Source organism: Crocodylus siamensis, chromosome 15 (assembly GCF_052110815.1).
Source record: "Crocodylus siamensis isolate JL-2025a chromosome 15, ASM5211081v1, whole genome shotgun sequence".
NCBI lineage: Eukaryota > Metazoa > Chordata > Crocodylia > Crocodylidae > Crocodylus > Crocodylus siamensis.
Window position 1 is genome coordinate 29,744,213 of NC_143409.1, and position 26,990 is coordinate 29,771,202.

The 26,990-nt window shown below is 44.7% G+C and overlaps 1 protein-coding gene across 7 annotated transcripts in view; it reads left to right on the forward strand.

The window, feature by feature from the left end:
- Positions 1-26,990, forward strand: part of SCAPER (S-phase cyclin A associated protein in the ER) — a 378,523-nt gene that overhangs the window by 105,733 nt on the left and 245,800 nt on the right. For all 7 annotated transcript variants that reach the window (XM_090028843.1, XM_090028845.1, XM_090028844.1 and 4 more), the window contains 5 exons: positions 805-945; positions 4,569-4,724; positions 9,374-9,516; positions 25,134-25,215; positions 25,856-26,008. In XM_090028843.1, coding sequence (XP_089884969.1) covers positions 805-945; positions 4,569-4,724; positions 9,374-9,516; positions 25,134-25,215; positions 25,856-26,008 — 675 coding nt within the window. The remainder of the gene's footprint in view (positions 1-804; positions 946-4,568; positions 4,725-9,373; positions 9,517-25,133; positions 25,216-25,855; positions 26,009-26,990) is intronic.

Sequence of the window (26,990 nt, forward strand, 5' to 3'; positions counted from 1 at the left end):
CACACCATTCCATGCTTTTAATGGGGATTTCCCTGTGTATCCCAGGGATTGATTTCATCTCCAAAAGATCCTAGTGTGACTGGGAAGATTAAGGAAAAGACTTGGGGCATGGTTAAACCAGATTTATAATTGCTTTAAATCTCTGGTGTGATGTGATAGTAAGATGAAGAGAATATAAAAAATGCATTCTGCACATGTTTTATATTTTTGCTATGCAGATGTTACCCAGCTTTAAAATATTGCCTGATGGTTCAAAATTCCTTTGGATTTTGTTGCATTTCCTAAAGCAAAAGTCTTTTATCATTCTGTACCCAGTATTACATTAGACTTGTGAAATCATTAAGCACAGTTATTGTTAAATGATGAAGACCTATAAGATTTATGACAAAATCTCATAGTAACTCTACTTTGCTCTGGGAAAGTGCTATATATGCTGAGACTATCCAAAGATCTCTCAGACATTTGGAGTTTAGTTCAGTGAAGCTGCACGATGCCTGCAGCAGCACTGGCTGCCTCAGGGCCGGTCACAGTGGTGTGATCAACCACTGCTGTGATCATGACTATTTTCACTCAGGCCTTTCCACTCTCCTAAAAGCAGTGCCTGGGGCTGCTGCCCTGGTTGCCCCTGTCAGTTACACTGCTGGTTTAGTTAACTAGTCCCTTCTGAGTTAGACTAAAGTCCCTGCAGGATAGCTTTACATTTTCTTACAGATAAAGCTTATAAAGGAAAAAGTACTGAGGAAAAATATGTATGTTAACTACAGCATTTTATTAGTAATATAATAATATTCTCTCTGTGTTTAGGAGAAAGATGTGCGAAAGTGGAAAGAGGAGTTATTGGACCAAAGACGCAGGATGATGGAGGAAAAACTCCTCCATGCGGAATTTAAACGTGAAGTGCAGTTGCAAGCAATTGTGAAAAAAGCACAAGAGGAAGAAGCAAAGGTAGGAAGTTTGGGCAGAAAATTATTGCTAATTTTTGTTCGGTGCTTAGCACGGTTCTGCATGGCTACTTGTTTAAATGCTTACAGAATACCTACAGCAGTCAACACGGGTCAGACATATGATCAGCAGTGAAATAGATAAGGTGAAAGTTTCCTTTTGAAAAAAAGCCTAATTAATTGGGGAACTACTGTATTTACCTGAATCCAATATGAAGTATTTTTCCCTCTGTCAGCATGGGGGAAAAAAGACCTTGTCTTGAATTTGAGTTCCACTCCAGGGCAGGCAGTGGCTCAGCTCTAGTCCCTTCCGATCCCTGGTCTGAAACTGGAGCTGAACTGCTGCCTGGCCCAAGCTGGAATGGCTTGTTTGGTGGGGGGAGGGTGGGGAGAATTTGTACTGTGCCTCCCCATCCTTGCTCCTTGTGCTTGTGCCTGCTTTCCCCACCCTCTGATCCCTTCCCCTCAGCTGCCCTCTCCCCTATTACCTTCTGTTCTGGCTCTAGTCCTCCCAGCCCCAACACTGCATGGCTGGGAGCTACTGTTGCTTCTCCCTGGCCAGGCTGGGCTGGGGTTCTGCGGCTGCCAAGTGGCCCAAAGCTGGAGCAGAGCTGCAGCAGAAGGTAAAGGGGGGGTGGGGAAGGGGTAGGCTGTAGGAAGGAGACAGGGAATGGGCTGGGCTTGGGCCTGGCAGGGCCTGCACTGCTGCTGCCCCTGAGGAGCAGACCTGCAACAGAAGATAAGAGGGGGATGGGTAGGGAGTGGAGGGGGGCAGGCACAGCTATAGGACAGGGAGGCGGGAGATGGGCAGTAGGGGCAGGTGGCAGGGAGTAGGCTTGAGAGGGACATGGGGTAGGGGAGAAATGGGCAGGCATCTGGCCCCTTGCCCCCTGTTGCTGCTTTCCTCACTATTGAAGTGGGGAAGTGATTTTAAGGCATCCTCCATTAATTAGATTTTACACATGGAAAACTATAACAGATTTATAATTTTCCATGTATAAAATCTAATGTATTGAAGGCTTAAATTCAAAGCCTTGGATTTGGGTAAACATGGAATTGTTTGAAGTCCAAGTGGAGGAAATACGTTTTATGAAGGGATTGGGAAAAAAAGATTTGGCAGTGCTCTGGCCATTGGAAGGGACTTTAGAGGTAGTTTTCACTCCTGAAGGTACACAGAAGGAGTAGCAAAATAATTAAATTGTTCCTGTCAGTTGCATGGGAAGTCAAAAATGGGGAAAGCTTGTTTCTCTCTTCCATATGTCATGCTCATTCTGGGATTAAGGGATAATCTGAACCTTTAAATGGAGTTTGGTTAATGTGTATTCTGTGCACATCCATAATGACCCAGTGTTCTGGGTTGAAATGTGACTGGAATTCCAAACACAAATGAGGTAGTAGCACATGACCGATGCACTGAACATAATTCAGAGTCTCTTGTGTGGAGCTATCGCATTTCAAAATTTACTTAACTCTTGGGTCTCTGAAGTGCCTAGCTGGAAAAAAATCCCTAGCATGTAGATTAGAATATTAATTTTTTTACATTCATTCAATGTAGAGGGTTGATAAGTGTGTTTCTGCTGGTAAAATCAGTAAGAGGTTAGCAATGAGTTGTTAAACTATCGGAAATCATATAATCACAAATTTATATTTGGCATATTGTAATTATTCTAGGAAGACAAGTTACTTACCAGTGTAGTGATTTCAGCATTTGTTTTGCTAGGTTCCTAGTTGTCAATATATGTTTTTATTTTACTCCATTAATTTACTTTCATAATTTATTTTATTCATATTTTTTCAATAAACAAATGAAAAATAGTTTAAAATATTTTTCTGTAATGTCAGCATATGTATTGTTTTAAAGCTTGAATGCTGTTTTGTATTTAGTGAGCTCTTGTATTCAAGCTATGATTGATATACCTTATCATCCTTTTTTAATTAACATAATCATGCCAAAATTGGTTTAGTGCTGTAACTCAATGGCTATTTCTGTCTCTTGGATTAAAACGGTTTCTGAACTACTTAATTCAGTTTAGCATGTTTACCATCATCGTTTATGAAACCTATGTGACTTCTTAATCATATTAACTAAATCATACTTAACAAAATTCCCATGTAAACAGATGTGTGATGGGCTGTGTATTTTTAAATGTGTGAGATCTGCTGCCCCTTGTGGTTCTTTTGTTTTGCAAGAACAAGGTTAATTGGGCCAGGAGGCTTTGCAGAAATACTAGCTGTGTATTGCAGCTGGAAGACCACAGCAACTGTTACTGCCCAATTAGTTTTCTAAAATCCCATTGTTTACTGTTCAGTGAACTGCAACTGCAAAATCTATTCTGCAAATATGTTCTGGTCAGTAAACAAAGCATACTCCCAACAACCCCTCTTAAAACCCAACACTGCCTTTGGTGTGTTTCACAGAGTTTACATCGGCACAGTTGTTTTATGGATTCATACAAATATAGTGGGCATGATGCATATGACAATAAAAAAAATTTTATGTTCAGTATTACCTAGCATGATGATAACATTTTGTGATTTTTTTCCTGAATGGTTTTCCTTCTGAAGTTGTTTTAGTTGAAATTAAATAATAGGTCATATTTTTCACGTAGATATAACTTTCTGAAACATGAGCTTTTGGCCTAACATTTTTTGTGTTGCAGATACCACAGGAGGGAGAGGGGGTGTCTTGGTAGTACAAATCTCCTTTTTCTCTGTTCTTGAATAAAGAAAGAACAGAAAATAAATTGCCCATTTAAATAGATATGTGAGAAGAGGAAGCTTTATTTTTTGCATGCTTTTAATAGAAGAAAATTTAAAAGTTGAAACTGGTTGAGGGCTCTTGTGCCCATGAAGTGCCTCATGCAATTCAAGAGTTGTGCAGGTGTAGGTCTGCTTTTTTAGATGTGTTTACAGGATCTGGAGCTAGGTATTTTTTTTTCTCCGGGGACTTTCTGCAACATTCCTGGTCCTCTACAGGTGGTAGTTGAGAGTTGGTATGGTATAGGCTTGTTCCTTTTAATGCTTATTTAGTGTGTTTAATTTTATGCTTATGGGTATTTCCATTGATGACAGGAAGACCATTCAAATATGTTAAGTTGGGCACAAGAATAAGTGCTTGTAGGATTGACATCTCTGGTGGGGGGACCTTAAAAGCTTGCTGCATATGAGACTTGTAATTTGGAGGCTGTCCATTTGGGTCACAGTCTAATTTAATTTAAAGAATGAATTGATTGATCAATTAAAATAATTAAGCGATTACCTGTATTATATGATTGATTAAATTAAACATGCAGTTAAAATTATTGATAGTACCCCAGCAAGGTACTTCACCGTGTGAATGGGAAAATTAAATTAGAATACTCACGTGAGTCAAGTTAGTGTTGAAGTACTTTGCTAAGTCAGAAACTTAAACCAAAGGGTGCTTTCTCAAATACAGCAATCTCATCTAAAATGGGTCTATTTTAGTTTTTTCTTCTAAAAAATGACAAATCTTGATGAAAAAACAGGGACAAATGAAAAAGAACAATATGTTGTATGAAAAGTGCCCAGAGTCAGTTTTGTTTTTGTTTTTTAATATTGGAATGCTTTAAATCCTCTAATTTCTTTTATACTTTGGTTCAATTACAGGTGAATGAAATTGCATTCATAAACACTTTAGAAGCCCAGAATAAGCGTCATGATGTGTTGAATAAACTAAAAGAATATGAACAAAGGCTAAATGAATTACAAGAAGAGCGCCAACGAAGGCAGGAAGAAAAGCAAGCACGAGATGAAGCGGTTCAGGTATAATTTAACTCTTCAAACTATACCGTATTTTTCGGACCATAAGACGCACTTCCCCCCCCCAAAAGTGGGGGGAAAACGAGGGTGCGTCTTATGGTCCGAAGGTGTGTGTCCCGGGGAGACGGGGCGGAGCTTGCCCACGGAGGCGGCGGAGCCCGAGCGGGACACCCGCCGCTTGTTTATGCCGTGTCCCGGGGAGACGGGGCGGACCTTGCCCGCGGAGGCGGCGGAGCCCGAGCGGGACACCCACCGCTTGTTTATGCCGTGTCCCGGGGAGACGGGGCGGAGCTTGCCCGCGGAGGCGGTGGAGCCCGAGCGGGACATCCGCCGCTTGTTTAGACCGGAAGCTGGCGCCCGTGCCGGTGGCCGGGAGCCGGCAATAAAAATGGCCGGCCGGAACAGATGGGGCAGGAGTCCGAAGGAGGGACTCGCTGCCGCGGAGACTGAGGCTCCAGGAGGGGTGCGTCTTATGGTCCGGTGCGTCTTATGGTCCGAAAAATACGGTAATTATTTTCAAGACAGCAAAAAACATAATAAATTTGCTTAGTTTTAATTATGCATTGTGTGAGACTTCTGTTTTGACTGCTCCATTAAATTACAAAAGACTATGTTTCCATGTATAACTTCTTTATAATGCTTGAAGGAAGCAAAGAGAAATATAAGTGTAAAAATCTGTACCGGGTGGTTCATAAAGATGTAGGGTGCTTGGCACTGTTCATGTCTGTCTTCAGCTGTTTAAAAAACATTTACTAGTTTTCTTAGACTGGAATAGCATATATGTTTTAACAACACTTAACGCTTTTTGGTGAAAACCAGAACATATTACAATGCAAAAATTGTAGTTTCATACTCATCATGCATACTAACATAAATGTCCCAATTTTTATAGGGCTACTTAAACCACAGAGAAAATGTTCGTGTGTTCCTGAAATTCTATATTTTTGACTACACCCTTCCAATACTAGATCTCCCCAACCTCATATATCCGCTTTCTGGCACTGTTCTTTATGTTACTATCCAAAGCATAAATTTTCCTTCTATAAAAAACTCCTTCCTTCTGTATACATGCCTCAGATCACCACAGCTATCTTTCACCTGTGAAACTTTAATCAAGCTGCTTTCGGTGCTTAGTTATTAAATATTAAGCAGCTGATCAGTGTTGGAAATAAGAAAATTTAATGCTACCTACTCATAGAAAAACAGAAATAGCACTTACCCTATTTTTAAAAGAAGTTGGACTGATCACTCAAAAACCTTCTGGTTTCTTGAGATTTGTCTGACACACCATGTACTGAACAACAGGGGTGTGCAAAATGAGCCCTATTTGATTTGGATTTGGATTCAGCTGAAATCAGGGACAGTGATTCGATCCATTGATTCGGATCACTGTCCCCCATTCAATATGGACACAGGAACAGCTTTAAAAGGTGGTTTGTTTGTTTGTTTGTTTACATACTTTGAGTCGTGATTGCTGCTGTGTTGGGGCACATGGAGCAGCATCCCACAGCAGCGTGGGGGACTCTCCAGCATGCTGGGCATTGAACCTGGAAGTACTTCTGGTCCACTTCTGGATCTGCCAGGGAGTGTGCTGGGGGGCTCCCTGACCTGGCAGTTGGCCACAGGAGGACCCTGGGTGCCCCCCGACCCAGGAGGCACCAGTCACCAAGCCAGGAGGCTGCGTGTGGGGGCCCCCCAGCACACTCCCTGGTGGACCCGGGAGTACTTCTGGTCCACTTCCGGGTCTGCTGCCGAGCACGCTGGGGAGCCCCCCATGCTTCTGTGGGACGCTGCATCTGCTCCAGCACCACCTAGAGGTATATAGAAAAAGGTTTTAAAGCTGTATCTACATCTGAATCGCCAAATCTCTCCGAATTGATTCAGAGGGTGTTGAATCAATTCGGAGAGATTAAAGGGTCCTTTGATTTGATTCAGAGTCGGAGATTTGGCCACTGAATTGGGCTGAATCTCCGCTGAATCAAATCAGGGACCGAAACTTCGCACAGCCCTACTGAACAAGCCCCTGCTAAAACGTTTAAGTTTATGAAGAATACTTGGCTCCAGTCACCTTCATAGTGCTCCATTTTACCTTTAGGGCGTCATCTACTTCCTGGCTATTATTCCCAGTCTGTCTTTGCTTTCTTGGATCTGTGAATTCTAGACCTGTCCTTTTAGATCTGATCTCTGGATCCTTCTTAAGCACAGCAGAGTAAGCCCTCTGGGGCTTATATGCAGCCTTATAACCCTGAATCCTGTCCCCAATCTTTCTGCCCACCATTCCCAGTGCCTAACTAAAAATCAAGATTCCTTGGCCCCTTACAGCTTTTTTTCTCTAGAGATTTATTTTTCATCTATGGCCTGAATTCTAAAACAGTTTTTCCCTGCACTCCTCAGCTGTAAAACACTGTGCAGACCTGGATGGTCCTGTTGGTGAGGATTTGTGCTACCTCCTGTGGACCTGGACCTGATCCTTTCTGTCCTAGTGAACTGAAATGAGTCACTTCACTTCTGACAGTTTTCTCGTATGCTGATCAGTTTTTCATGATTTAGCTTTTTTTTGTTTTAAGAAAAAATAATTAACACAGTTAAATGTGGGTATGCAAACACGTGGGTATGCATACACATGTAAGGTAGATCTATGTATTTTCTATTCTGCTATGTTAAACTTTGAAATAAGGAAAGTATGGATGATGATAGCAAGGTCTACATCCAGAAGGGAAGACCACATCCATGTGGCAATGTACAAATGATAAAACACCATTTTCTTCACCACTGCCACTAAAACTTCTAAGTGCAACTGTTGGCTTAGTCAACTTAGCATAACTACATATTGTTTCTTCTTAATATGAATACTAGAGTCTTTGTCTTCAGTGGGAATTAGCTCCTTGAAAAAGAACTTTAGTAATACAATGTAAATATAAGAAGTTTATGTTTCTAAATGTAGGGTATAATTTTTTCATTAAAAAAAATGAATGCATGAATATGGACTAGCACGTGTGGACATATCTATAAGCTTAAATGATGTTTCAGACTGCTCAGGAAAAGTTCATTAATCCCCCTTGATGTTGACTGATACATACTCACCAACCATCATGTGTATCCACTCCTCAAGTGTTTGTTTGAATATTTGATCATTATATTGCCAATATGCTATTTTTCTCCAGCTCTTACATTAAGTTATTGGTGGTGTAGACACCTAATTTAAAGTCTGTTAGCCCATTTCCAAAGGATGTTTTCAAGGCTTGTGTGAGTGATGTTCAGCAGAGTTATCAGTCTTCTCCACAGTACTCCAGACACATTTTGTATTTTTAATAGGGTATCTGCACTTCTGTCTATTTGATTATATGGTTAGTCAAGCATGCCATTCTTCTTCTTTTTTTTCTCTTTACTTTTCTTAAAGAAAGGAAATTAAATTCATTCAAGCAGTGTTATCATTGAAATTTTATACATGGTAAGGTAGGATAATCAAAGATACAGTTCCCACAGTAACCATGACCCAGCTACATTTCACCTGTATATTAAGACTTTAAAATTAATGCCATATACATGAACACAAAATGTTACTTATATGCAGAGGGCTAGAGTTATGGCTACTGTTGGTGTTTGGATTTCCAAACTTTTAGAGTCAAATCAAAAACATAGCATTAGATTAAAGTTTTGTTACTTTTAATGCATGTAAAGTTTGTGCATCTGGTGTTTAAGTTACTCTGTACAATGCAAGCCATTTAAAAATGTTACCTCCACCTAACAAGAGCTTCCTTGTGCTAATGAAATCTTGCACTTGAGGTAAATTATGGCTTAATATTGTGTTTATTGAGACCATGCTAGGGATATATTTAAAAAATATATTTAACTATCTGATTTTTGTATAAGTTGTTATGCAAAAACAGCTAGTATTTCAAAAGTCAAGTCAAAGCAGTTGGAAATGGCTTCTAAAATTCAGTGTCACCCCCACTCGTAATAAAAGAACCACATTCTCTTTTAGTGAAACTAATTAACTTAATATAAATACAACTTTGAAACTTCAAACATGGTTTTAAAACTTGGTTTGTTTTATGTTTTTTACTGGAACAATAAAGCTAATCTGTCAGAGAGGTTTATAGTGCAGCCTGTAATTTTACTATGATGGTTACAATAAAATGAAATTTAGGTAATGGGAAAGAAGTTGCACATTTGGGTCTGATCAGGCAAAAAAAAAAAGCTACAGTCAAAATGTATGTCGTAGTACTGCAAAATTGTTTTAGGATCAAGCTAAAAAGATTTTAGGGTTCCTTGGGAGGAGATCTTTTTTAAAGCAGCATATACAGTGTTCAGCTTCCAGTATACAGTACACCCAAATGTTTAACTGGACTGTGGTTAAGTAATCACTCTTTTTGAGATGCTTTGTTCAGTGGGTTTAATCTTTTGTGTCTAATTATTTTTGTGACTATTTAGAACCTATATTAATGCATAATATTTAGGTGATTTATCTATGCATAGGTTCATGAGAGCATTTTTGAGCATGTACCAACATATCTATTCTGTGGAAACTAGATCCTTAGAATGTATGTAAGAGTAATAATAGGAGCCTGTAGTAAGGCCTAAAATCTGATTTCATATTGCTGTTAACTTCTATTAAAATTAATAGTTGAAAATGATTAATCTATAACTAGGAGCGTAAAAGAGCTCTGGAAGCAGAACGCCAAGCACGGGTCGAAGAGCTGCTGATGAAGAGGAGAGAACAAGAAGCTCGAATTGAGCAGCAGCGGCAAGAAAAAGAGAAAGCGCGGGAAGATGCAGCACGAGAAAGGGCCAGGTAACTCTTCTTACACTCTTGGATTGTTTTCCTGCTTTGTGATCCTTAGTGTCAGACTGCTGCTACTGGGTAGACCACAAGGCAGCATTAGGAATTTGATTTTGACAGTTAAAGTAAAATTCATATTCCTTTTAAATACTCTTGTTAGGAATTGGAAACAGCAGAAATCTGGTGATTCAGGTTCCTTATTTTGGATTAACAAATTGTGCGTGTTTGTTGTGCAACAGTGAGTCTTATTAAACAGTATTGAAAATTACTGCATTGCAATGCAGACTTTTATTTCTAACTTTAACTTTATTAGACTTTTATTCTAATTTAATGCAGATTTTTATTCTAATTTAATCTAATCTAAATTTATAAGACTTTTATTTCTTACAGTAATTTGCCTTTTCCTTTTTTGGATGATTTTTGAATTTTTTTTTCTTTTGTGATCAGGATTGTAAAGGGATTTCTGATAAAAACAAGTTTTATTTTCTTGTCGCTGTACCTTCTGTTCAGCCAAATATGAATTGTGTGTGTGTGCACGCATGTAATTATATAATATTGACTCACTGAATATAGATATGTGAATTATACTGCAAAAGATTTCTGTGAAGCAGTGTTACCGTTTACACTTTGACTAGTAAAAATTGCATGCTACTTAATACCTACTACCTTTGTCAGTGTTCTGTTCTTGTTCTCTCTTGTTCCAAAGCATTTCTATAAAATCTAAATGGAAGCTACATTCTTTTTATAACTGAAAGGTGATTGTTTAAAAAAATCCTCTTTTGATAGTCATCACTTCAAGTCTTCAAAGCCATTTTAATGAGTATTCTTTACAAATTTAGACTATTTCATGTAAATTGATCACTTTCTACAGATTTAAAAAAACCTGAGTCTAATCTAATTTTATATAGAGGCCTAATATGCTATGACATTATTAAAAATAACTTATTGCAAGTCCAAGACCTTCAGCTCTGCTTATTCCCTTTCAGTACCTTTCCTGGTTTGTCTAGAACTTCTCCCATTGAAGGGCATAGTGAAATGTTTTCCTTGTGCCTTTTCTGCATTCTTTCTCATTCCCAGAGTATTTGAAGAAAATCAAGCCAAGTAATGTTAGTTGTGTCAGTATGGAAGAGGTAGACAGACCTGGTTTTATGAGCTTCTGATTATGTCCAGAGATTGTCCACTTCTCTATCAGGCATCTCTTGTCTTCTGAGTCAGGTCTCTTTATGAGGCATTATAAGTATTGGAATTTGAGGATAGGTTATGTTTATCTCAGGATACCAAGGTAGTTGGGTAGTTTGTTGTTGTTTGTTTGTTTGTGTGAAGAACCAGGAGTAGCAAGTAAAAGCCTCATGGCAGGAATGGAGACCAAGGAAGGCAAGAAGGGGAGAACCAGAGGAGCGCGGAGGTTCAGGAGCAGCTGTTCAGTGAGGATCAAATGCCCCATGGCAGAAAGGGGAAGGACGGGAGGGAGACAGATGCCAGAGGGGGGTGAAGAGGGAGGCTCTGAGAAGAGAAACGGAGAGCAGAGAACCCCAGAGAATCAGGCTTTGAGCAAGTGCAAGAGGCAAACAGTTAATTTGATGAAGAATCACCAATGAGTAATCCACCAGAGGTGATTCCCCCAAAGGGGAGAGAAACCCTTTTCTCATTGGAAAGTTACAGGGACTGAGGTTTAGTTGCTATTTACTTGCGAGGCTCTATAGCAAGCCTACTGAACTCTGGGGGGACAAAAAAAAAGGAAACAAAGAAGAGGCAATTGAGTGGGTGCGGCAGGTTCTCGGGAAGAGAGACCACGCCCAGAAGAGTAATGAGGACTAAACCCAGGAAGGTACAAACCACACAGACTGAAAAAGGTTAGAGAAGCAGTAACGTGATTAAAGTAAAATCTTATCCGAGTTGGATTCCATTTAAGTTGATAGTGGTATTTAACTGATGTAAACACATAACAAATAAGTGATAGATGTAAGTTCGAGAAGGTATAAATAAAAGACACTGTTAAGCTAAATAAAGTAAGACTGTGATTTTAACTTGGCAGTTAGTATTAGCGGTGCTACGCAACCAAAAATTAACAAAAGCAAAAACAAAATTTATTAAAAACTAAAGAAGATCCCCTTCCCCACTACAGGTTGCCAGATTTTACTGGGGTAGATAACCAGTAACACCTCCCAACTTACAGCATTGTATGTTAATCAAGATGTGGCAGGCGAGAGTCGGTAAATAGCGTTATTAGCCCAGACAGTGCGATCAGAGGGAAGAAAAGTGAGAATATTGCGTCGGGTTAGACAGAACCCCCTTACAAGTGTTGCATTGGCCAGGAAATTCGACAGCAGCCTAAGTCGTGAGGAACACATAGAAATGCAGCCAGGCACCATGGGGAGTCCTGAACCTCTCCAGCAGCCACTACATCTGGTGAGCCAGCTGCTACAACAACAGCAAGGAGGTCGACAAATTGCTCTCGAGGAAAAGTGTCTTCAACAACAAGCATGGATTCAACGGAATCAAGTGGAATTGAAGGTTCCCAGGATGACTCCACAAAACGACCCGAAAGCCTTTCTAGAGAGTTTCGAACAAGCAGCACTGGCCTCAGGTTTTGATTGGAGCTGATGGGTTGGCCAGTTGGGTGTCTTACATATAGGAAAAGCCCAGGCTGCCTATCGAGCTATGCCATGGGGCGAAGCAGTCAACTATGACAAAGTAAAATAGTAAATTATGTATCATTTAGACATCAACCCCGAGAGATATCATCAAGTCTTCTGAATGAAGACGAGGATAGAAGATAAGTCCCCTCAGATCTTACTTCAACATCTGGCAGATTTATGAGAGAAGTGGTTGAGACCCCAAGAGGTGTCCAAAGTGAAGCTGTGACCAGATTTTGTTAGAACAATTTTTAATGGCTCTGGATGAAGGTACCCAGCCATGAGTGCATTGCCACTGCCTGAAATCGTCAGCAGAAGCTCTGAGATTAGCAGAAGATTTTGACAGCACACAAGGAGATAATACCCGAGAATGAGTTATAAAAGGAAGGATAACCCCTGTATCACCAGAGACGGGTCATAAGGAGGCCCGGGAGACGAGACAATCAACAATAATGTGCTTCTAGTGCAGACGAATAGGACACATGGCAAGAGAATGTACAAACGTGCCTTGCCAGTTTCAACGTGGACGAGAAACTTCATTGGAGGCTAAGAGAGAGTATAATGGACACAGACAGTGGTCAGGTAGAGATGATGGAGTGTAGCATTGGAAAACCAAGTGGGTAAAGGCCGAAGGATAAACCAACTATTTGGGCTCAGGTAGGCAGAAAGAAGATACAAGCCATCGTGCACACCAGTTGTGCACAGACTTTAGTGAGGGCAGACCTGGCTCAGAGATTGGGCCCCGAGAGTGGTTGCAGTGAAGATGATTTGTATGCATGGGCAACCCTCAGTATATCCATGGAAGAGATATTGGGTGGAAGTATTAGATGTTTTGAGAGAAATGTCCATGAGGCTAGCCCTATCCAATGTTATTAGGCCAAGATTGGATGGAAATTTACCATGTGTTGGATACGGTGAGAACACTAAAAGAAAAGCAGATGGGCTTGATGGGAGAAGAGTCTGAAAATCCATTTGAGGCAGACGAGTTAGATCTAGAAAGTTTGGCAACCAACACCTACTTCAGGGAAGCCCAAGAGGGAGAAGATTTGTTCCTAGCCATCATGCAGTCAGAACTGGCCAAATGAGATGAACAGGTAATATGCCCTGATTGGTGTTGCACATTGCCTAGATACAAACTAAGAAAGGGTGTACTGTATAGAATTAAAGAGGGCCAAGCTGATGGAATAGAGATACCACAACTTCTGATTCCTCAGGTGTAGAGAAACTCATTATTGAAATTGGCCCATACAAACCCCGTGGGGAGGACACATGGGGAGAGCCAGAACGGAGGCTATACTAAGTGGCATTTCTGGCCCCGACTCTGCGAGCAAGTAGAAGACTTCTGTTGAGCTTGCCCTAATTGCCAGCACATCGGCCTACAAAAACCTCCTTGAGTTTCTCTACTTTCAGTGCCAGTAGTGGAAGAACCATTCTCCCAAATAGCACTAGATATAATAGGGCCAGTACCAAAAAGTTTGACGGGTCACCAATTCATATTAGTCATGATAGACTGTGCCATGAGGTTCCCTGAAGCAATCCCACTTTGTACAGGTAAGGACGTCAGGTAACGGAGGAATTGCTTATGTGGGTATTGAGAATGGGTATACCCAAAGAAATAAATAATCACAGACCTTGGGACGAACTTCATGTCCCATGTAATGAGACGCCTATGCCAAGTGCTCAAGATATGGTACTTGCGCACGGCTGTATACCATCCCCAAACAGGCTAGTAGAAAAGTTTAACAGAGACAGTGATCAGTTGGGCAATGCTTTATTGGTATATTTACAATGTTAAAGCCTACCAGTGTCACTATCATCATGATAAAATATATTCTAGATACCTGTATGTCTTGATGTGTACTTTTGGTTTTCTTTGCACATGATGGTGTGTGATGGGGGGGATGTGATGTTTGCAGAAAGGGGGTGGGAAGGGTTGTGGGGGAAGGTGTGTGTGTGTGGACGGATGTGGGTAGGTGTGGGGCGATTGGGATGGTGGGTGTGGGGGACCTTGTGGGGTGGCTGCTCAGAAGGGGTGCAGCCCCCCCTCCAAAGCCCCAGCTCCCCCCTGGAGGGCTACAGCCCCTGCCCTCCACAGGGCCCCAGCCCCCCCACCCAGGGTCCCGGGCACCCTGGAGGGCCACAGTCCCCCCGCCCAAGGCCCATAACTTACTTTTAGCAGCGGGAGTGGGGTGCTGAGCCATGACGGCAGGACCTGGCACGGCACGTGGGGACCGTGTGCGAATCCCAGCCGGGTCCTGGGGCTGTCTGCTGGGGCTCTCCAGCCGGGCCAGGCCTATGGCAGCAGGACCCGCCATGGTATGCAGGGACTGCATATCGCGCCCAGACAGGTCCTGCCGGCCCTGGGGCTGCCAAGACCTGGCGGGCGCAGTGCACGGTCCTGCCGCCATGGAAATAGCCCAGTCAGGTGGAAGAAGGACCCCAAGGGCGGCAGGGCCTGGATGGACGTGTCACACTGTTCCCACGTGCCGCACCAGGTCCTGTCACCAAGGGGCCCAGCTCAGCCAGGTGGCAGAAGGCTCCAGGGCCGGCAGGACCGAGCTAGGTGCGGCACGCGGACCCCACATGCCATGCTGGGTCCCACCTCTGCCCTGCAGGCACGGTCTGGAGCTACACGTTCCGATGGCCGTACCGGTTCCGGGTGGGGGCTGTGCTTAGGCTCTGCCCCAGGATTCTTATACAAGTTCTACTGGACTTTCATCTCAGTCAGACAGCATCATTGCTTGTTTCTTTCCCAAAGTTCCCCAGCCATTCTGGATATTTAGAAAGCGAGTTATGGAGAGATGATATTGGAAGAGGTTTATACCCTCTAAAACGTAATCAAAGGAATTGCACGTGCAGTTAGGCTCCGGAGCGGTGAGAGACGCGTGGGTGAAGCCCGCTGCATCCCCACTCCCCCGAAGCCCCCCAGACACCCTCTCAGCAGCCGCAGAGCCCCCTGCCGACCCCCAGCACAGCCGGAGGTAAGCGGGCTCGTGGTGGGAAGGGGTTAACTCCTTGCTCCCTGGGAGGAGGCGGCTGCATGGAGCCCGGCCGGGTCAAGCCCCCGCCCAGGCCCCTACTTGGCCTAGCCCCCCAGGGAGCCACGCGAACAGGCTGTGTAAACAGGTGCTTGAGTTAGCGCAGAGTCCGCACAGGAGAGGGCATGGGAGGGCATGAAACCCTGCCTGCGAACCCCGCCAGAGTAGTCAGTCCCAGCCGTAGCCAGCCTATCAGAGGCATGACACGGATGGGCACGCACCGCACCCCGAGGGTCCCCTCGGTCTCTGTGGGCCCCGCATTGGGCACCTCAGAGACGGCCACCCAGACGGAGCCCATGGTCCCGGGCTCTACGCAGACGGAGCCCCTGGCTCTGGGCTGCGGGGGCTGCCTGTCCCTTTTTCAGGCTCTGGGGCCCGGGAGCATGGCCACCTCCCCTTGCGGGGTCTGCTCCCTACTGGGGTCTCTGGCGCGCCAACTGGAGGAGCTCCAGGCCACAGTCCAGAGACTGCGTGCCATCAGGGACTGCGAGAAGGAGATAGACTCCTACTGCCAGGCCCTTCTACCCCGGGAGCCGCAGGGTAGAGCACCGTCTCCCTCTAGGACTAAGGAGGACTCTGGGACCTCCCGCTCTGCCCAGTCAGTGGCATGGATCTAGGTGGTCAAGGGCCCTAAGGCCCACCGCACCAAGGCCCCTCCCTCGCCGGAGCTTAGCAACAGGTTTGCACCTCTTGCAGCCCCAGCAGAGCCTGCTCAGTTGCCAGCTCCCGCAGGCAACCCAGACTCAAGCACAGCTACTGCCCCCGCTCTCCCCAAGACAAAGCGAAAGGTGTTTGTTGTGGGAGACTCCGTCCTGCGGGGCACTGAGGGGGCAATCTGCCGCCCCAACCCCTTAGCCCGGGAAGTCTGCTGCTTCCCGAGGGCCCGCATCCGAGACATTGCGGAGAGGATCCCAGAGCTCCTCTGGCCCGCAGACCACTATCCCATGCTCCTTATTCACGTGGGCACCAATGACACAGCTCGGAGCACCCCCAGCCAGGTCATGAGGCGCTACAGGGATTTGGGAGCGGGGCTTAGGGGTCTGGGAGCTCAGGTGGCGTTTTCGTCGATCCTCCCAGTCTCGGGCTATGGGCTGAGGAGGGAGAGGAGGATCCACGCAGTGAACCAAAGACTGCGGAGCTGGTGTCATCGGGAAGGCTTTGGCTTCCACGACCACAGCCTGCTCTTTGGTGAAAGAGGCAGCGAGCTGCTGGGAAGAGATGGCCTCCACCTCTCTCCCCTGGGGAGGAGGCTCTTCTCAGCCAGGCTGGCTGACCTGCTCCACCGGGCTTTAAACTAAGCCCGCTGGGGGATGGGGGGACTACTGCCACTGCTGGCCCGCTGAGCGACCCTTGCAAAGCCAGCAGACCAAGGCACTTAAGGGAACCCACCCCTGCCCCAGCCCGGGCACAATCTGTGGGCAAGGCAAGAGCCCCCAAGGGGACACTTGCCTGCCTGTACACTAATGCCAGGAGCCTGGGCAACAAGCAGGAGGAGCTCATCCTCCTGCTCAGTGCAAAGAATTATGACGTCATTGGGATAACGGAGACCTAGGGGGACTCCACCCATGACTGGACCACAGGTATAGAGGGCTATACCCTGTACAGGAGGGATCGTTTTGACAAAATGGGTGGGGGTGTAGCTCTCTATGTGAAGGAAAGCTACATGTCCCTGCAAGCTGATGTTGGCGACCAGCATGAACAGCTAGAGACCCTCTGGGTAAAAATTCGTGGGGAATACGGCACAGGGGACACAACAGTGGGAGTCTACTACAGACCTCCCACTCAAAATCCTGAGCTTGACCAGGAGTTCACCCAGGAACTGACTGAGGCCTCTTCCTCCAGGACCGGACCTTGGTTGTCATGGGTGACTTCAGTTACCCGGACATCTCGTGGGAAGATCACTCAGCAAAATCCGAGTGGTCGCAAAGCTTTCTCTCGTGCGTGGATGACCTCTACCTGACTCAAGAAGTCTATGGGCCAATGAGAGGCAAAGCGCTGCTTGACCTGGTACTGGCTACGGGGGACGACCTAATTGGCAACCTAGTGATCGATGGGAAGCTGGGTGACAGTGACCACGAGCTGATCACCTTCACCATCCGCCGTAAAGCTGTCAAGTCAGTCAGCAACACAGAAGTCCTTGACTTCAGAAAAGCTGACTTTGACAAGCTCAAGAGGCTTGTCGGTCAGGCCCTTAGGGACCATGACCCCAGGGAGATGGGAGTTCAAGAAGAGTGGTTGCTTCTCAAGGAAGCAAGGCTCAATGCACTAGCTAAATCTATTTCAACACAGAGGAAAGGCAGCAAGAAGGCACAGCAGCCCCCCTGGGTCTCCAGGGACCTAGCGGACCTCCTGCGGCTAAAACGGAAAGCCTACAAAGGATGGAGGACAGGATTCACCTCCAAGAAGGATTATTTTGCACTCGTCCGGTCCTGCAGGGAGCAAACCAGGAAAGCCAAGGCTCCAACTGAACTCCAACTAGCTGTGAGCATCAAGGACAACAAAACGTCCTTTTTCAGATATGTGGGGAGCCAGAGGAAAAGCAAGGGCAATGTTGGACCCCTGCTAAACCAGATGGGGCAACTGATGCCCAGGAAAAAGCCAACCTATTAAATAGGTACTTTGCGTCAGTCTTTCATCAGTCCCATGGGACGCCCATGCCTGCTATCGGACAGGGAGATCCGGGTGATGGGGATCCCCTACCCTCCATAAATGCTGACCTCGTGAAGGAACACCTTGAGAAGCTGGACACCTTCAAGTCAGTCGGTCCTGACAGTCTGCACCCCAGGGTACTCAAGGAGCTGGCGGACGTCATAGCCCAGCCCCTGGCACGGATCTTTGAAAACTCCTGGCGCTCTGGTGTAGTGCCCGAAGACTGGAAGAAGGCCAAAGTGGTGCCAATCTTCAAGAAAGGGAGGAGAGTGGATCCAGGTAACTACAGGCCCATTAGCCTGACCTCTATTCTGGGGAAGATCTTAGAAAAGTTTATTAAGGAGGCCATCCTTGATGGACTGGCCCAGGCTAACATCCTAAGGGATAGTCAGCATGGGTTTGTTGCAGGTAGGTCTTGTTTGACCAATCTCATTTCCTTCTATGACCAGGTGACCTATCACCTGCACAAGGGAGAAGAGATTGATGTCATATATCTTGACTTCAAAAAAGCTTTTGATCTGGTCTCCCATGATCACCTCTTGGCCAAACTGCCCAGTTGTGGCCTTGGCTCCACCACGATCTGCTGGCTGGGAAATTGGCTCCGTGGTCGGACCCAGAGGGTTGTAATTGATGGCAGTCACTCATCGTGGTGCCCTGTGACCAGTGGGGTCCCTCAAGGCTCTGTCCTTGGACCCATACTGTTCAACATCTTCATTAATGATGTGGACATTGGAGTCAGGAGTGAACTGGCCAAGTTCGCCAATGACACCAAACTTTGGGGCAAAACATCCACGCCAGAAGATAGGCGGGTGATCCAGGCTGACCTGGACAAGCTCAGCAAACGGGCAGACGAGAACCTGATGGTGTTTAACACCGAAAAATGCAAGGTTCTCCACCTTGGAAGGAAAAACCTGCAGCATCCTTATAGGCTCGGCAGTGCTATGTTGGATAGCACTACAGAAGAAAGAGACTTGGGGGTCATCATTGACCACAAGATGAACATGAGCCTGCAATGCGATGCTGCGGCTAATAAAGCGACCAAAATGCTGGCGTGCATCCATAGATGCTTCTCGAGCAAATCCCGGGACGTTATTCTCCCCTTGTACTCGGCCTTGGTGAGGCCGCAGCCGGAGTACTGCGTCCAGTTTTGGGCTCCACAATTCAAAAAGGACGTGGAGAAGCTTGAGAGAGTCCAGAGGAGAGCCACGCGCATGATCAGAGGTCAGGAAAACAGATCTTACACTGATAGGCTGAGAGCCATGGGACTCTTTATCCTGGAAAAGCGTAGGCTCAGGGGTGATCTGATGGCCACCTATAAGGTTATCAGGGGTGACCACCAGGATCTGGGGGAAGGTTTGTTCGCCAGAGCGCCCCAAGGGATGACGAGGTCGAACGGTCACAAACTCCTGCAAGACCGTTTCAGGCTGGACATAAGGAAGAATTTCTTTACTATCCGAGCCCCCAAGGTCTGGAACAGTCTGCCAGCGGAGGTGGTTCAAGCACCTACATTGAACACCTTCAAGAGTAAATTGGATGCTTATCTTGCTGGGATCCTATGACCCCAGCTGACTTCCTGCCCTTTGGGCAGGGGGCTGGACTCGATGATCTCCCAAGGTCTCTTCCGGCCCTTATGTCTATGAAATCTATGAAATCTCTGAAATCTTAATTCTCAATTCCTACACTGTGTGACCTCGAGGAATAAAAGCAATTGGAAAAGTAATTGTTAATAAGCAATCCCTTTTTATCTAGAACAAGCTGTGATACTGGGCTTCTTCCCACAGTGCTGCTGGGGCTCCAACACCACTGCAGTAGACCAGGTTTTTGGCAGCCAAGATGGAGGCAGCCACAGTACTGGAGCCCCAGCTGCAACATGGCTTCTTCCCGCTGTGGCAGCTGAGTGCCTGGGTGAGACCTGCAGTGCTGGAACCTCAAAATCTTGAAGCCCTATTGGCAATGTGAATTGACAGTGGGGGTAAGAGATAGCTGCACTAGCTGTTGCCACTGATTGTTCCACGTCCAAGATGTGGGGTGACTTTGATACCCCGCATGATGGATTTTGAACAGGATTCCAACTCGCTCTTCAGAGGAGAAGTTTGACTTTAAGCAGCTTTCACTGTTCTCTCCCCCTTGAATTCTGGCATAGTTCAGTGGAACCCAAGGATGTGGCTTGTTGTTTTGCTACTAGAAAGACTTGACTCTTATCCTAAAAGACTTAAAACTGAATGGAGTGAGTCATTTTGGAATATTTGCTTAACATTTCTTCAAAATCCACTTCAGTTTGTGCATCTGATGGTGATTAAAGCCTTCTTATGTAAAACTGCCTTTAAGAGACCCTCTGTGTCCTCATGGTACAATAACTTGATTCCCAATCAGGTTTAGATGCAATTTGAGTGTTTTATATACCAACGAGTAGGAAATTCTACTCCTGTCAATAGAAATCATCGAACTGTATTATGGAGCCTAATAATATAAAGCTATTCTTTTAAGATAGACCTATATAAAATAATGTTAATGTTTTATACTTAAGGTCATTGAATCTTTAACGTTTTCTTAGAGAGTAAAATATTAATTCAAAAGATGTACTGTTCTATGACCTTTATCCAAATATAGATGACAGGTAAGCTTTAAGCTGGAAAGGAGGAAAATATGTTCTCTAATATAAGTTTTTTTGTTTTACCCCATTTTAGACATTCAGGTTTGTAGTACAAGGCAGAGTATGACGAGAGTACAAGTGTTGCTTATCATAACATTTCTCATCTGTCAGCCTTCTCCCCCATGGTGATCGGAGGATCTCACTTATATTTTCTGAAAGGATGATTGTGCTTCATGTTTGCACTTAGACTTGCCATCTTTCTATTGCATTTATACATTTTCATATTTACTATAGTTTTTGAGCTTTTAAGTTTAGTTTTGTGCATTCTCCAGAATGTACTTCTTAAAGAAAGTACTTGTTTTTTTACACTTCATCCTTCCACTTTTCATTTTTCCTTTTCTAATTTTGCCATTCCAGTGAGGTTTCTTTTAGTATACGAGTTTTGTTCTCTTAATTTTTTTTTCTTATTTGAGAATATGCTAGGTATTCAGTGATAGAGACACGGAAAGCAGCAGGAAGGAGTTAGTGGCATCACCATGATCATAATGTTGTCTGAATAGGGGTAGATATGCCTAACTATGGATATGGAATTTCTTTTGTGGTCCTACTGTGAGCCATCAAGATCTGGAAAGACAAGCTAAAATAAATTATCCAAATTGTTTACTTTGGGAAGGTCTCGCAGTATTTTTTTTTTTTTAATTAATTGACTGCTTCCTTCTCCCTCAAAACACTTGGCTTCAAAGGAGATAAGGGTTCTCCTGGGTTCTTTAAAAAATTTTAAGACATCGCATTTTGTTCCATGAGTAGGTAGAGCAAGCATCAATACTGACATTTTTTATACAAGCTTTTGAGTCCAACCTATAATAAGGCCAAGTACGTTTATAGAAATAAAGACTTCCACTGTGTGTGTAACATTTCATCCTTGTCCCTTTATTTCTGTTATGTATAGCATTTATCAGTCAAAAACAGTTGTATGAATAAGAAGTTACTAAAACTAATTCCATGAGTTTTGTCTTTTGCATGTTGGGTGCATAATGGATTTAAGCGCTTTACTCAATGCCGAATATGCCCTAGACTCTATACCGGGGCAGGCAATTATTTTGGCTGGAGGGCCGCTTAACAAGTTTTGGCAAGCTGTTGAGCACCTCAAGAGTAGCCCTGCCCCTTGACAGGTGCTCCATACCTGGTCACCGTCTTGGAACTGGAAGCCCTGCCTCCTAAGTACCAGCCTTTGCCACCGGAAGTGCCTCCCCTTGCCCCTGGAAGTACTTCTTTTGGCAAGGGGGTTTGCCATCTTGGAACCAGAAAAAATCCCCCCAAATTATATTCTAAAAATCAAGCCTCTTCTACAACATGAATTAATTTGATTAAAAAATATATTTTTGTCCTGATTTATATCTGTTTGCATAGTGTACATAGAGGTGATTACATAATAGCTTAAAATGAAGTCTGTCTTTTGTATATTGTATGTGGGGTGTGGGTGGGTTATGGGGTTTGTGGGGGGTTCTGAATGTGTTGGGGGAGGGTGGCTGGGGGGGTTGTGGCATGTGTGGAGCATGGCTGGGATGTGTATGAGGGTGTGGGTATGGGGTGTGCATGGGGACTGTGGGGGTGTGTAGTGTTGCATGAGGGGGGTGTGGGTACATGTATATGGTGGGGTGTGCATGTGGGACCCTACCCTATAAACACCCCCCCACACACACACATGCCTCTCTCCCTCATTGCACATAGCCCTTGCCACCAGCGGCAGCAGCAGGCAGTGAGGCCTCAGGGGGCTCATGGCCCATGGCAGGCAGAGACTCCTGGTGGTGCATGGTCCCAGTAAGCCCCAGGACTGCACGTGGCCAGGCTGTCAGCAGGGAGAGGAGCAGAGTCGGCCTGGCCCCATAGAGCACCTGCCAGTCCAGGCTCTATGTTCTTGCTGCCCTGCACTGGGCCCCCACTGGCCCTGGTCCTGAGGCACTGGTGCAGGCCCTACACTTCTGCCCACCTGCTCACTGCCACTTTCCCCCCGCCCCCACCTACCACTGCTGCTCTTCCCCTGCCACCTCCCGACCCTCTCACTCACTCCCCCACCTGTCCACCACTCCGGTAGCCTCTGGTTTCTGGCTGTGTAGCCAGGACCACAGAATGAAACAGGAGCCAGCCTGGCCTCCGTGGCTCCTGGCTGGCTCCTGCTGCGCCTTGTGGTCCCAGCCATGCAGCCGGGAACTGTGTGGGCAGCCGGCTGGGCCAGGCTGCCTCCAGCACCATGGTTTCTGGCTGCTTGGCCCAGACCATGGAATGCAACAGGAGCCAGCCCCACCCAGCTGGCAACACATGGTGCCTGGCTGGGTGGCTGGGACTGTATGGTAAGCAGGGGCTGGGATGGGCCTGGTTGGCTCCTGCTGTGCTGGCGATCCTCCCCACTCCACCCTTTCTTTCCTGAGTTTCCACACTTGGAGGGAGGGAGGGCAGGGGAACAGCCCCATGGTTGCCAGACTAGAAGCCTCTACTAGGCAGAAGGTTCCGATTGCGGGCTGGGCAGAGTGGGGCTGGGCGGGCTTTGTTGCTGCCACCACTGGGTCCTGCCATCAGCTCCTCCTGCTGGTGGCGCCTTGTCATCTTTTAGACAGGTCACCACTGGCAGGTAATAATTTTTTTTTAATTTTAGAGGGGTCTTGTGGGCCGGATGGAATGGCCTGGCAGGCTGGATTTGGCCTGTGGGGTCTATTTTGCTCCCCTCCTCCTCACCCCGTCTGTTCTATACATAGCTCCCATGACTACTTTATGCCATTACCAGTCTTAGTGCTTTTATTAACTGTGCTTCCCTCCCAGTCTGGGGGTGCTTCTCTTTGTACAAACAGCAGCAGCAGCCAACCATATTCTAATCCTGATACAGGGTTTGAAAATGTCCTTTGTGTACTTAAACCTGGTAAATTTGGTCTGTTCGATATGTAACCTTCATTTTTACTCTCTGCAGAATTTAAGCTTTCTCTTAAAAATATCTAAGTTTCTAGCTCTTTCAGTTGCAGAGATCATTTGCCAAATGTGAACAGATAAGATACCATCTTCTTGAGTCTCTTCATCTCAAATGTGCCCTTCTGCAATGCTTTTCCTAGCAAGACTAACAGAGTGAACTCAGGACTGGAAAATTTCATTGTGCTGTGCAGAACCCTGTGGGAAAGATAGAAACTGTAAAGAATCATATTACTTTTATTCTGTTACTGATTATAAAAGCTAGTAACAGCAATAGTGGAAATTGTTGGAATATTCACAAAGAACAGGATTAAAACTTAAAACAAGCAGGAGCAAAATAGTAAAAGAAAACTTTCTTTTCTTTGCACCAGAAAGTATCTCTTTTTGTGGTTTGATGAGGGTAAAGGGGGCTCCAAATATATCAAACATCCACTTGCCAGAGGAAAAACCTTTCTTGTAGACTCCAGAGACCACACCTTTAATTTCTTCTCATCAGAGGAAGTAGGTTTTGCGCCTTTCACTACAGCATTGCACATGGAGGTGATTTGTGGGTCTTCCACTGATTTTTCATGTTGACATATGACTAGTAATTCTCTGAGTAAAAAAGCTCTTGCAAATTCTCTAGTTGCAATATGTTTGTGGTTTTTAGTGCTTTGATGGAGAGGGTATATGTAACAGCAAAGCGAATTTGGAAAATTCCAGGGACCTACTGCACTCAAACCTCTAGCTAACATCATTTCTACAGCAAACATTGCCCTAACTCAGGGGTGGGCAAAATGTCTGATCCAGCCAGCAGCTGGACTCCATTTCCCAGCAGCCTCTGCCCTCATGGCTGGGGCTGGTCTCCATTAAAACCCCAGGACAGTTCAAGGCTGGGGTTGTCAGGGAGACCAGCCCCAGCCATGCTGGCAGTGCGTGCAGCAGAGCAGGAAAGGGGGCTGCTCTGGAGCTGGGATCTTGGAATGGAGGCAGCTTGCTCTGGAGCCAGGGCAGAGCCTGCATGATCTGGGCAGGGGTGCACAAGAAGGGGATCATGGCTCTGCCCCAGCTCCTTGTAGCAGTGACAGCCTGGTCTGGAGCAGGGGCGGAGCCATGATCCCCTGCCTGCACACTCCTGCCCAGAGCATGTGGGCTACAGGTCATGGCTTTGCCCCGACTCCAAAATAAGCTGCCCCCATCACAAGTTCCCAGTGGCTCCAGAGCAGTCCCCTGCCCTGCTCTGCCCAGCTGTGGCTGTAGCTGGTCTCCATGGCAACCCCAGTCTTGAGCTTTCCCATGCAGCTGCAGCTGGGGTCTCCATGGAGACCAGCCCTAACCATGTGCAGGGGCTGCTGGAAAATGGAGTCCACTGCTGATTAGATCTAGCCTGTGAGCCAGACTTTGTCCCTCGCTGCCTTAACTTCTGTATGTCTCTGTCTTTGACCATATCTATTTTAACCTGTTTTGGGAAAAATCAACTCTTGTAATTACCCCCACTTACTTTATCAGACAGGAGTACTAGAGTAGGTAGGTCATCCCATTCATTAGCATTTTCCATCACCATGGTGTCCATACCTGCTTTGAACTGGACTGTGGTAAGATCTGGTACAAAGTTGCAACTGTCTGCTTTCATTAGACGTTTATCTGCCTATTAAGCTGCCTTTATCTTCACTAGCTGTTATCTCCTTGTGTGTTTTTTTTTTTTTCCCCCAATCTCCAATATATTATAGTTGTAAATACATAGATTCTGCTACAGTACTTGTTCTTTTATGGTAGAGACCGAGAGGAAAGGCTGGCAGCTCTCACTGCAGCTCAACAAGAAGCCATGGAAGAGCTACAGAAGAAGATTCAGTTAAAGGTATAGCTAGAATAACATTCTTTTGAATTGAAACTACATTGTTATTTAACATCAAATTTTTAAAACATTTTTCCTGTTATGTGTTTTATTTGTGAAAACAAATACAGTCATGTCATAGCCCAAATTTTGATACTTGATCCAGGCTGATATTATACAGAACGTTAATTGAAGGATATAGTGCACTGTAATTACTATGACTACAATACTACTAATAATATCTTTAATTAATGCCATATTGCTGCTGTCTATTAATTAGAGAATACACCACCAGTTGAATTCTGTATCACAGCATTCCGCTGAGGGAACACAATACACATAAGTAAGGGCCTACATGCAGGAGAAAAATCTAGCATTAGAGTTATAAAAGATAATGAAGTGATAATAATCACTGCAAATAATGCAAAAATGCCAGTATTTTAAAATATGGTATCAGGAATAATATGTTTAAACTGTATACAATGATACAGGACAGCTATTCACTTTGAGTATTTTGGCAAGCATTATACATAAAGTTTCAATCTGCATTTGCATCATCCAGAACTGAATGGTATTTAATTACCCTTAGTATTTCTAACCAGAGTTCATTTTATTTTAATTTAATGATGTTTACCATCTTTTGTTTTGATACTTATGTATTTAGCATGATGAAAGCATTCGGAGGCACATGGAACAAATTGAACAGAGGAAAGAAAAGGCAGCTGAATTAAGCAGTGGGAGACATGCTAATACTGATTATGCACCAAAACTTACCCCTTATGAGCGAAAAAAGCAGTGTTCACTATGCAATGTTTTGGTAAGTTGGATTGAAGGGATGCTATCAAAAGTTTATATGTCAATCCTAAGTGTAGTTCTACTACTTTTGTTTCATTTTGTTCATACCCTTATTTTCAAGAGGGTACTACAAAGTAGACTACTGTACCTCCCCTCTCTTCCAGTCTGCTCTTCTTTTGGGGGTAAGCACAGAAATGTACCAGCTTTTACTGACATGTTCTGCATTTCAGCTGCATTGGGATGCTGTTCCACTGCCCTGCCAAGTAGGTGGAGTTCCAGAAAAAGACAAGGAGAGAAGCATGTGTCCTAAGGCTAAGTGTGTTGAACAGAGAGCCAGGACTACTGCTCTCACCTGTTAAATGACCATTTATTTTTCTGTGCACTAATTGCATATCATTCAGCAAAGCTTCATACTATAGCTAAGAAATAAGTCGAGTTTCATTCCTCCATTATTTTAGGCAGAGTGGAGAGAGAAGCCCAGGTTTCATCTCATGGAAAACTGAAATCATGCTGCCTTTCAGAATGAATGTCCCGTGGGCCAGTTATGTTTTTATTTCTACCTTACCATTATAGCATACTTTTCCCAGAAACAGAACGGAACTCCAGATTCTTGATTTCAGTTATTTTCCTACTGTCTTACAAATACTTGTGTTACTAGTAAAACTGTATCAAGTCTCCCCCTCTAGAGACAGGTCCATAAAAGGGTATGACAGAGCACTGTGTTGAGATTTGAAAGTTTCAGCATTGAAACTACTGACAACTCATATGGGAGTTCTTTATGGTTGCATGTAATGGTATTTGTGTTTCCAGTTTTCTTTTTTTAAATTACTTTAATTAATTCACACAATAAAAAATACCTGTAAGCAGGTTTTATAGTTATACTAATACAATCTTAGCTATGGCACAATGTGAAGTAAAATACACATGTTCCACATTTTGATCCCATATCATGTTGTTTACTTGAAAGTTAAGGTGTATGGTGTTGACATGTACAGAATCCTACC